Source organism: Hyla sarda, chromosome 4, assembly GCF_029499605.1.
Source record: "Hyla sarda isolate aHylSar1 chromosome 4, aHylSar1.hap1, whole genome shotgun sequence".
Taxonomy (NCBI): domain Eukaryota; kingdom Metazoa; phylum Chordata; class Amphibia; order Anura; family Hylidae; genus Hyla; species Hyla sarda.
The window spans coordinates 153,491,812-153,504,658 of record NC_079192.1 but is presented as its reverse complement, the minus strand read 5'-3'; the positions used below and the strand labels follow the sequence as shown (position 1 = coordinate 153,504,658).

The 12,847-nt window shown below is 41.4% G+C and overlaps 1 protein-coding gene across 1 annotated transcript in view; it reads right to left on the bottom strand.

Moving 5' to 3' along the window:
• Positions 1-12,847, bottom strand: part of MINDY2 (MINDY lysine 48 deubiquitinase 2) — a 78,895-nt gene that overhangs the window by 37,295 nt on the left and 28,753 nt on the right. The window contains exons 3-4 of the mRNA XM_056572428.1: positions 7,103-7,167; positions 181-339 (exon numbers count right to left, since the gene is read on the bottom strand). Coding sequence (XP_056428403.1) covers positions 181-339; positions 7,103-7,167 — 224 coding nt within the window. The remainder of the gene's footprint in view (positions 1-180; positions 340-7,102; positions 7,168-12,847) is intronic.

Here is a 12,847-nt window from a genome sequence, read left to right as displayed (position 1 = left end):
CCGCAAAGTGGATTGCACCTGGAATTTCCAAGCAAAAATTTTCAGTGTAAATATAACCTTAGGTTGGCGATTAGACACCTGGCTCACAATTACTTGTTTAGCTATCCACGAGAGGCAAACACTAAGGGAAATACAAAGATGTACAATTATAAATAAAAATTAAATGATATTATATATTACCTCTGGATCCACTAGCCATCCATGGTATAATGGAATATCGAGAAGATCAAATACAATACATTCTGGTGTATACTCGAAGACTCTTACTCCAGTGAACTTCACATTGACATCTAGGCCAGTCTGTAACTTGTGTAGGATTGCCATGGCATCACTCATATTCTGTAATACAGAAACAGGGTTGGTTTGTTTTCTTTTTGTACTTTTTATTACATTTCCTAGAGTGTATGATATTGCCCTTTTGTGTTACACGGCAAAAATGACCCTTAATGTGTTAGGGAGTAAGCCAAAAAATTTGTCAGCCACAGTATGTACAGCTCTGTTCTATACACTAACCCACATAAAAAATGGCTCATAATAAAAAGATAATGAATTTAGCGCACAGTTAAAGATGTCTCTAGAACAGCTCATTGGAAAAGTAGTTAGAGGGAAAATAAAAATCAAAGGTCCAGAAAGAACTGTTGAATGTAAATTTGTATTGGGCTCTGTAGTTAAATATAGAAGCGTTGTTCTGTCTTCTTTATTTAGTCCAGCAGTACATCAGTGTTCTAACCTATTCATGTGGAAAAATTAGGTTAATGTGCTCTTTTTATAGGTACTCCTCCTCCGGTGGTGTAATACAAGTCAGCTACTATACAAACAGCCTAAGCAGCACAGAACAAGACACGCATCAATGCATGGACAGGGACTACAGTAGCTGCAACTACAGGACTGAAGGATTTATACAACGTAACATGGATTCGAAAATCTGGGCTCAACCATTTAACCCTTCACTGGTGGTCTTTTAGAAGAGAGAGGATCCCCAACCATGTTTCATGTTACCTTCTTCACTGAGCTGTAAAGAACTGTATCTTACGGCCACTATATCCATAGATATATACATATCTGACCACCTCCACACAGGAGAACATGCAGTTGACACCTTGCCTAGACCCACTGCATAGTCTACTTGGCGTCAAAGGAGGAAAGGATGGCACTTCGCAGTGTGGATACACATAATGCGTTTAAAGAAACATACACATAATAAAATGGTGCTAATAGAGAGTACGTACAACAGGTACAGAGATCGGAAAAAAATGTATATATAATACAATCATCTCAAATACTTCGACTGTGAAATATCAATCATTAAACACACTTAGGTCACTTCTTTCGTTCATTCTCAGTGGACCAAGTACTTGGGTTCTGCATAGTTTGACCAACAGTGTATGCCACACTGTTGGTCAAACTATGCAGAACCCAAGTACTTGGTCCACCGGGAATGAACGAAAGAAGTGACCTAAGTGTGTTTAATGATTGATATTTCACAGCCTGCGCTGCTTTCCCCAGCTAATCGGACGGAGTTGATGTTTAGTACGAACAAGCTTGTTGCCAGGTCAGAAGAGACAAAAAATTACTACTGAGGCTCATTTTAGCAGATAACAACAGAACTAGAGTCATTCTGATACAGTGAATGGTTACCATGTATAGAGTAGTCCCTCAAGTTACAGGACTTTCTTGGATCATTGGATCTTGAATCCACATTTAACATCAAATGCTATGAACAGCCTGATTTTGTTGGACAAAAATAAGCCAGCCAGTTAGCATCAGCACTGGTAAAATGCCTGTATTACTTAAGTGCATGCACTGCCTTCTAGTTAAAGCAGTATGGGTTTATATGTTTTGAACTGTTCTTTATCTATATAATGTCTTTTATCCACACAGACATTGATTTCAATGGGATTCTGTTGCACTGTGCACTAGGTGTACTTACTGCGGCAGATGTTTCTGCTGTGGAAATCCCGATTCCGGAGTTAGCAGAAAGAATAGACATCGCTATTCTTTCTGAAAAGTCTGCACGGAAATGCAATGCCTATGAGACAGCACATTTACGAGTCCTAACGCCGGCATGTACTGCCGGTGCTCCGCTGTCTGTGGAATGTCCACAGGGAAATTTTCTGTACTAACATTTCATCGGCTGAACATAGCTTAAAGGGGTACTCCGGTGAAAACCTTTTTTCTTCTAAATCAACTGGTGCCAGAAAGTTAAACATATTTGTAAATTACTTCTATTAAAAAATCTTAATCCTTCCAGTACTTATTAGCTGCTGAATGCTACAGAGGTAATTCCTTTCTTTTTGGAACACTGAGGACATCACGACCACAGTGCTCTCTGCTGACATCTCTGTCCATTTTAGCAACCGTGCATAGCAGATGTATGCTAAGGGCAGCATGGTGGCTCAGTGGTTAGCACTGCTGCCTTGCAGTGCTGGGGCCTTGGGTTCAAATCCCACTAAGGACAACAATAAATAAAGAGTTATCATTATTATTATTATTATAATGACGTCAGCAAAGAGCACTGTGCTTGTGATGTCATCAGAGAGAATTCCAAAAAGAAAATAATTTCCTCTGTAGTATTCAGCAGCTAATAAGTACAGGAAGGATTAAGATTTTTTAATAGAAGTAATTTACAAATCTGTTTAACTTTCTGGCACCAGTTGATTTAAAAAAAAAAAAAGGTTTTCACCGGAGTACCCCTTTAAGTGTCTAGTTATGACCATAACAACCAATCACAGCTCTGCTTTTACTTTACCATAGATCACCAAAGAAATGAAAGCTGAGCTGTGATTGGTTGTTATGGGCAAATTCAGACAGTTTTGGTTTCAGACAGATAAACTTGGGCCATGGTGTGCATAGTACAACACTTTAGAAGCTACTGCCCTCAACACAGAAAGGGATATACATCTTTCAGCAGCTGTTCCTGACTTTTATATGCAAGATGTTATCGGAATTAGTTATAGGACAGGGTTACACAGGGCACATCCGCAGTTTATTTCACGTTGCAGATGTGTGCCGCCGGCAGTCACCGAGGGACTGCAGAACAAGCTCCAGGCTGCAGCGGGGTAGCTCTGTGTCTGCTTGTAGCAGTGGATTTTCCATTGGCAGTCACACAGAGCTACCTGGCCACAGCCGGTAGCTCGTTCTGCAGTCCCTCTGTGGCTGCTAGAAATGCATCCACAGTGTGAAATATGCTGTGGATGCGCTCCGAGTGACCCTGCCCATAAATTTTTAATCCTCAAAATGCAATCTTAAACACCACCAATAAGACAGAAGTTACTATGATTACTGACTGAATAAATAAGTTAACCGGGCATTGGGGGAGATTTATTAAAACATGTGCAGAGAAAAGGTTGTCGATAGCAACTAATCAGAATGCTTCTATTATTTTTCAGAGGCCATTTTAAAAGCGAAAGAAGCGATCTGAGTGATTGCTCTGAGCAACTGCTCGACTTTTCACCTGCACAGGTTTTATGTTAAGGTTAGAAAAAATGGGTATCCAAGCAGATCAGAAAACATTAGTTAATGAATAAATTATAGGTTGTTACTTTACAGATGAAGAGAGAAAAGTACTTTAAGGGTACGTTCACACGTCCGCAGATTTGATGCGCAGGATTTTCTGCTGCAGATTTCAATGTAAACTAAATGACTGAGCACAGCTTCTAATCTGCAGTTACAAATCCTGCAGATTCTGTACGAGTGAACGTACCCTAATACGATCTGAGATGACCTGCAATACAAAGCTGTGTTCCCACAAAGATTTTTTTCTATTATTTCAGTCATTTTTGAGCTACAAAAAATTCCCAAAAAGCAGCTTTAGGGTAGGGTCATACGTGTCATATTTTGCTGTGTATTTTCTGCAGCTGATTTAGCTACCAACTGACTTCAATTGGTAGGAAAATACACAGCAGCAAATATGCAGCAAAACACCACGTGTGACACCCTACCCTTAAAAATAATAAATAAAACCAGAATTCTGGCATTTGGTGCTTATCTCTGTTTAAGATAATGTTTAAAATGATTCACATTTTCATTTGGGAGGGGGGGGGGGGTTTGTATGTTGAAAACTTTTGCTGCAGTTGTTAATGTTAGCACCATTTACGGGCACTGTCTACAGACTAAACCTAAACTTCTGCCCATATATCTCCCGAATGAAAATGACTAGAGATGAGCGAACTTACAGTAAATTCGATTCGTCACGAACTTCTCGGCTCGGCAGTTGATGACTTTTCCTGTATAAATTAGTTCAGCTTTCGGGTGCTCCGGTGGGCTGGAGACTCTTTCCTAGAACTGTATCCACCTTTTCCAGCCCACCGGAGCACCTGAAGGCTGAACTAATTTACGCAGGATAAGTCATCAACTGCCGAGCCGAGAAGTTCGTGTCGAATCGAATTTACTTTAAGTTCGCTCATCTCTAAAAATGACCATAAATGAAAGGGACATGCTCCTGTACAGAAGTGGTTGAAATGCGATTTAAAAAAAATGATTATATATTTGTGTGTGTGTATATAATGTGTAGACTTTAAAAGCCGGGCGGCCGGAGGGACTTTATAGCTTAATATCTTCACCATACCTGGGGGCACAAATCCCCCGTGGATGGTGAGGATAATTATTTTAGCATATTTAACACATTGCCAAGCGTTATATATGCTAAAATATACTGATTGGTTCCCTTTAAAGAAAGAAAACAAAACCTATATTAGTTTGGTAGGGCCACTTGTTTTAATGCTGTTCACACACTATAACCAAGTAGATTGGTTTCAGTGTGGGTGAACAGCCTGTCAACTTCACTTTAATAGTATTGCCCTACAGAATAAAGTTAATGGGTAATTTATACTGTATAGTGCAATGCGTGGAACCAAAATCCCACACAATTGCATTTTTTGCCCCACAAATAACTGCTTCTCTGGTTTTGCCATAGATTCTTAGGCATAGAAAGCGGTGTCATTATAAAATAAATTGGTCATGCACAAGTTATGGCTTTCAAAGGAAACACAGGACACACTAGAGAATCTGCGCACAGCAAATATCAAAAGCAAGAAGTGCAGATCACAGGAGAATATTGCAACTAATCAATGTTTAGACCAGTGGTTTTCAACCTGCGGACCTCCAGATGTTGCAAAAGGAGAGAGAATGAAAGAGAATGAAAGAGAAAGAGAAAGAGAGAGAGAGAGAGAGAGAGAGAGAGACAGATTGAGAATAAAAGAAAAACAACAATATCATCTTAATCCTATTTAGGGATTAGTCAAGTGTAAAAGTCAATGATGCCTCAAAATACAAATCCAATATTTGGATTTAAATGGAATGTGTCAAAAATTACCTATTGTTTACATCATGTTTCTCTGTATTTAGAATAACCAAGTGATATTTTCAGAATTTAGCACCAATTTTTTGCTTTAGCTGTGCCACATTTGCTTAAAGGAGTACTCTGAGGCAAAACTATTAAACACCATTATAAAGCTTTCCCAAAGATATATAAGATTGTCAATTACCTCACTAGCGTTTCATGCAGGAATCCATGTTTTTTCGGCGAAACCGGAAGTGCAGCCTCTCATAGTGAGTTATGACTTTCGTTCAACACTCACTGTCTGCCCGCGGCCATCTTTAAAACGAAACGTCATATCTCTAAGTTCACTCCCCGCCGAATGCCAGCCCCCACTATTGCGGTGCGGTCACCCCCATATCTGAATATGCATAACCCACCTCGTTTCCCCAGCAGTGATTCGCTGCGTGTAGCAAGCGCCTCTCATTCGTTCCTCCTATCACTGTTCGAGCGGCGTGCCAACCAGCTCCAGGGAACGCTGCTTCTCCGGCACAAAAGCTACAGCTATGTGAGCTGTTAGCTACTTTTGTGCGCCAGCTACAGCGATTAGGAGGAGCTGATTGGAGGAGGCAGAGTGGGAGGAGATGGCGTAGTGGCAGGGGGTGGGTAAAGCAACAAGGGGAGGCAGCAAGGGGCGTTATACATTATAATTTCAGGGGTGGAGAACAGGAGTAAGGGAGGTCTTGCGAGCGGAGGAAGTGTAGTAAGCATGATGGGAAAACGTCATTCCTGACGTCACGGCCATGCTTACAGTACCCAGAAGTAAGCGAAGTTACCGGGGAGAATTACAGGAGAACGGCTGGACCGATTTGGGCGACCAGGACCTTTAATGAAAGGTATTCCAGGACACTTCTTTTTTAAAGGAAAACGGTCAGATATTTTCTCCCGCACTATCCACAGGTACTGGTGTAGTGGATAGTGCGGGAGACGCTGATTAAAATGAGCCCTACCTTAACCGGATCCGCCCGGCAGTTTGCCCGCAATTGTAGTTTTATTCTATGTATACATCTTGTTGTAACTGGCACGGGCGGGGCTTCTGCACTGATGTCAGCGCCGCTTATGAATAATCATCCCCCCTCCCTCCAGTTCTCTCTCTCTCTTTGCCGCTCCTAACTGCCAAATAAAGTTAGAAGTATGAAGTATTTGAAACTGACATCACTCCGTTTGATTTACTTTGGTGTATACATTCTGATAACGAATTAGAACGGGGGTCAGATATTTACTAGGTGACTGATAAAATCCATATCAAACATAATGCTCAGAACGTCGGGTATCTGCTCTGAGATGCCAGGGGTGTCCCGATCAGACATCTTATCCCCTGTGGTATGGATGATTAAAATGTCTTTATTAAAATGTTCCATCTATATTTATCTCCATGTTCCAAAACACTACACATAACAGGATTTCAGTATTAAAGGGGTATTCCAGGTGCTGTTTACGAAACAACCCAGGGGCCGGGGAACCTATCCTCGCCCTTTAGCTTGCTCCCAATCTAATATGCCTGGTAGCAGTGTCCCAATAATATCCCCATACGCTGAGTTACTGGCCTCAGCAGTCATGTACAGAGGCATTGCCAGAACGTCCAATAAAATAAGTGCAATATGGTCAGAAGACCTTGGCGGCCTTGTCGGTGAACCAGAACACATTGGTGACCACACAGAAGAGAAATGAGGGAGATCTGATCTGCTACAAATAACCATTATAAATAACAATTATAACTAATCATTATCGATCAGGTTGAGCGCAAGCACACTGCTATCCAAGAGATAAAATATGAGCCATTACCTGCTCGTAATTCAGTCGCTGAGCCTCAGAAATCTCTTTTGGCTTTGCTTCTAAAATGTAGTCTCCTAGGAAAAGAGGGAAAAAATGCTTTAGTTATGAAGCATATACAAAAGTGACTTCTACACAAAAATGGTACATATGAAAACATCAGGGTGCAAAAAAAAAAAATAAAATAAAAAAAAAAAAGAGCCTGACACAGCTGTGGATGGAAAAATAAAGAATTTATCAGTATTGATGTGATTGTACCGAACCACAGAATAAAGTTAGTACAAAAGAACAACTTGTATTGCAAAAAATAAGTTCTCATATGTTTCTGGAGATGGAATAATAAAAAATGTTACACTTCTTCTGTGAGGAAGAAAATAAACATAAGCGAATAAACTAAATTCACCAGGTTAAGGGAAAGGTCGGGGGTTAAACACAGCCAGTTGCCCCACAGATGACATCGGATAGCTGACTGTATCAGCAGAGGTAGGCATTGCTTAACCGGAACTCACATATATCAGCGTGTGCCAATAGCAGGTTAATGGGCAGCCAAACAGAAAGAAAATTGTAGGGGGTTTGGCACAAAGTCCTTTTACAGGTGATAATTTGTGGTAAAACATATGAAATGCATGCCCTGCAGTGTGAAACATTCACACCCCCTGACTGTATAGTCACGCCCATCACTTGATATTTACTCCCATTATTACAATTCAGTTCACACCCATCTGAACCCAAAAAAAAAATTATTTTTAGTGATTTAGTGAGGAAATTTTTATGAAAACCAGAATTTTGCTAATTTTGGAGGGTTTCGTTTTCACACTGTACATGTTACGGTATAAATTACATGTTTTCTGTGGGTCAATAGGATTAAAATGTTACCCATCTTTACATACTATTCTATTATTGTACTGCTTTTAAAAAAAGAAACTTTTTGTACAAAATCAGTATTTAAAATCGCCCTATTTTGACCACCTAAAACTTTTTAATTTTCCGTGTACGGGGAAGAATGAGGGCTCATTTTTTGCGCCATGATCTTTACTTTTTATCGATACCACATTTGCGCATATGAAACTTTGAAATAACTATATTATATATATTGTGACAAAAAAAAAGCAATGAAAAAAAAATAAAAAGACGCAATTGGGGACTTTAAAAAAAAAATTACGTTTATTCCTGTTCACCGTATGGATCATTAACGTTCTATTTTAATAGTTCGGACATTTGCGCACGCGGCAATACCAAATATGTTTATAAATAATTTTTTTTTATGCTTTTTGAGGGAAAAATGGGGAAAAGGGGCCAATTTAAATTTTTTGAGGGAGGGGATTTTTCACTTTTTGTTAACTATTTTTTTTTTTTTTTTTTATGTCCCCATAGTGATGGTGAAGCTATGCAGGTGGCACGCCAAGTCCCCTCTGTGGGCACGTGGCCATAGTTCGCCATCAGCCCATTCGGGACATCCCTGTGTCCTGAAAGATCTTTTCGGAACACAAGGAGGTCCCGGTTACCTTTCTGCGGCCCCACGTTAACTTTAAAATCGCAGGGGCCACCGGGAGGTAGCGCACGTAGGGACGTCACTGACCTCCCGTGTGTGCGCCAATAGCAACAGCAGAGCGGAGGAGGACGACGCGCGCGCATGGTAAGTTACCTGCATGTCATCTTCAGTGTTCCGACCACAGCTCCTCCGGCCCCAGGACCCAGCATTGTAACCCCCTGACCGGAGAAGCGGTGGACGGAGCATTGAAGTGGGGCAGTACAAAGGCATACAGCCTCCAGCCATACACTATAAATGGCTGAAGGCTGTAGGTCTGTGGGGGAGCTATACTGCACCTAATGTGGGGGAGCTATACTGCACCTAATGTGGGGGAGCTATACTGCACCTAATGTGGGGGAGCTATACTGCACCTAATGTGGGGGAGCTATACTGCACCTAATGTGGGGGAGCTATACTGCACCTAATGTGGGGGAGCTATACTGCCAATCTAATGTGGGGGGAACTGTGCTGCCAACCTAATGTGGGGGAACTATAAACTATTAAAAAAAAAAAAATAAGTTTGGATAATTGAACTCTGTTCTTCTTTTAAAACAAAAGATGTTAGTTATGGCAACTGTATGAGTTGTTTTTTCTAAACTTAAACCTCAGTATTCTGATTTAATTGCTGTGCTGGCACTTTGAGGGAAAAAAAAAAAGTCGTCGTGCATTACGGTTTGGGCACTCGGGCTCAAAAAGGTTTGCCATCACTGATCTATAGCAATCACTTGATTGCTAATACTGTTCAGTGCCATGTATAGGACATAGCACTGATCAGTGTTATCGGCTATCTTCTGCTCTGATCGGACGGAGGCAGGACGGACGGAGGCAGGTGAGGGGACCTCCGTCTGCCATTATAGATGAACGGATCCCCACGGCAGCGCTGCGGGCGATCCAATCATCCATTTAAATGTGCGAATTGCCGCAGATGTTGTGATCTGTATTGATCACAGCATCTGAGGGGTTAATGGTGGACATCCGCGCGATAGCGGATGTAGGCCGCTACTGGCAGGTCCCCGGCTGCTGGTAGCAGCCGGGACCTGCAGTGCAAGACGCAGGCACCGCTTCGATGTTCACGGTCATGTAAAGGACATAAATGTACGTCCTGGTGCATTAAGTGCCTCCGTACTAGGACGTACATTTACATCTGTGGTCGTTAAGGGGTTAAGCTATGTAATGTCAGTAAAATAAAAAAAAATGTATTAGTTGGCTACAGGTTCTCTTTAAGTGAATGCACCCATTTTAGTAAGACTTGATAAAAGAAACATCAAACTTTCTATTTGCTTGCGTTTGATGCATAATTCATTGCTTCTTTGGCTTATTTTCTTATCATTTGCTAGCTTTTCAAAAAGTGGAAAAGTGAAACATGATAACTTTTCTTTTACATTTTCTCGGGGATGTGAGGTGACCAAAAAAAGAAAAAACAAACTGACATTTATTTTGTTTTATGCCATTCACCGAACAGGATGAAACATTTTATATTTTAACAGTTCAGATAATTCCACACAAACCAAATACTTTACCCCCCCCCCCCCACTTGTATAAGCAACCAAGCTGTAGACGCAGTTTCATAATGGCAGCCATGAATGCTTACAGAAGGCCTTGGGCTGTCAGGACAACTGATTGGCAGCCCACAATTACATTGCGGTGGTGCTGGGTGTGTCCCCCTGAACCACCATCATACCCCCCACTATATATGAGAAATAAACAGCCTTAATACAAGACCTGTGTCTTATCTCTGAATTTCCCAACAGGGTATAGGAAAACAGGTTTTCTTAATACAAACACAAAAATAGCACAAAAATAGCTAATGAAGATTTAGCAATGCAATCACGCCGGAGGGAGAAATTTTATACGGCCCAAAAACGGCAACCATGGACAGGCCTTAAAGGGGTTATCCAGCGGAAAGGGTTGTTTGTTTTGCTCAACATTCCAGTAGCTACTTTTGAGACAGGCTCGTGCAGGCAGTGATGGTATTTAAGTAGAAACAATTTCAAGTCCAGATCACAATTATGGGTGAATAGCAAGCACTAGTGGCCTCGTTCCCCGGTATATGCGAGAGGCACATCTGGACTTGTCACTGCTTGAAGTCTGCCATCTCTTTGTGTAGTCACGCAGCAAGCAGTCAGCTGTTTAAAACCATTAGCAGGGGATGGCAATGCTACACTGTGCCTGGCTTCACTTCTTGCTCCCTAAAAAGGTTTACACAAATGGCATCTTATAAATGGAGGGGGGGGGGGTAGAGCACCTTTGATGTTATGGCTGATCGGTGCATTGACTTCCTAACTAGTGGATTTGGCACATAAATGACATGGTTGCACTGTACAGGTGAGGAATATGCAACATCAAAATTAGGAGGTAGGTAAAAGCCCAGACATATCATTACAATGATGAAATCTACGCAAAAAGGATGGTTAGCACTGTAAGACTTTTTTTTCTTTTAATTATTGGGTGGGTGGCCTATTAAATCTAAATGTTCTCTTGATGTTAAGAATTCTCAAATGAGTTATGAAATGAACACAAAATGAATATGAAGCTGAAATCACCCCTCCCCCCCAACCAAAAGCTATGCTGTGTAAATAGTCACCCCATAAACAAAAAAGGGATATATTATATATATATATATATATATATATATATATATATATATAAAACACAGGGTGAGCCGCACGTCAAAAAATATAGTAAAATGGGTGCACGCAGCAGAAAGTCCCAGGTCCCGGGTCCACAATGCTAGAAAAAATGATGTGCTGCAGCACACAAAAGTAGTGATAAGTGGTTTATTCCATTCCAATCGCTACATTTCAGCCGCCCCTGGGGCCTTTTCAAGCACTTGGGCGGCTGAAACGTAGCGATTGGAACGGAATAAACCACTTGTCACTACTTTTGTGTGCTGCAGCAAATCTGTTTTTCTATATTATATATATATATATATAGAATTCTTAATAAATTATACATTTATGAGTACAGCTGTCAAAGTACAGGCATTGTACACCGGCCTACCTACATGCTATGGGCTGTCAGCAAATAGGGAAATAATATGAGTCAAACATTTGTCTTCGCTGATATCATTTCAAATGATAAAATCAAGTTTTTGTTCAGTGTATAAAGGGTCAAGGAGCTCATTCCTGCCTTCCCCACCATCATTGGCTCAAATACAGTAATAAGCCCTGTTCCCAGATCACGTGCCTCATTCTTAATAATAGTGTTCCACACACAGGGGTGTCATAAAGCCATGCCCCTGAGCAGAGCCTGTCACTGTGCAGGCTACATCTGTATACATGGCTCTGTGCCCTGCCTCTGGCACTTACTCCTGTGGAAAACTTTTTTTTTTTTTTTTTTTATCAACTGGTGCCAGAAAGTTAAACAGATTTGTAAATTACTTCTATTAAAAGATCTTAATCCTTCCAGTACTTATTAGCTTCTGAATATTACAGAAGGAATGATTTTCTTTTTGGAACACAGAGCTCTCTGCTGACATCACGAGCACAGTGCTCTCTGCTGACATCTCTGTCCCTTTTAGGAACTGTCCAGAGCATATGTTTGCTATGGGGATTTTCTCCTACTCTGGACAGTTTTTAAAATGGACAGCAGAGAGCTCTGTGTTCCAAAAAGAAAATAATTTGCTCTGTAGTATCCAGCAGCTAATAAGTACTGGAAGGATTAAAGATGTAGTCCAGTGCTGAAAAATGGGGGCCCCCCGCGATCTCCTGTGCGGGGCCCCGGCTCGCTGGCTAGATAGCGGGTGTCGACCACCGTATGAAGCAGCGGCCGGCACACCCCCTTAATACATCGCTATGGTAGAGCCGGAGATTGACGAAGGCTGCACTCCTGCTGTGCCATAGAGTTGTATTGAGGGGGCGTGTCAGCTGCCGCTTCGTGCGGTGGTCAACATGCCCCCTTCCAGCGGGCGGGCCCCAGGAGATCGCGGGGGGCCCCATCGGTCGGACCCCCCCACGATCTGAAACTTATCCCCGATCCTTAGGATAGGGGATAAGTTTTTCAGCACTGGATATCTCCTTTAACATTTATAATAGAAGCAATTTACAAATCTGTTTAACTTTATGGCACCAGTTGATTTAATTAAAAAAAAAAAAGTTTTCCCCCGGTGTACCCCTTTAAGCCCAGGAGAGAACCCTAAATGTATCACTTATGAAAAGGCAGAGACAACAGTAGGATTCATATTATTCACCCATTAGTTGTCAGCAAAAGGTCTGAGGCTCATAGCA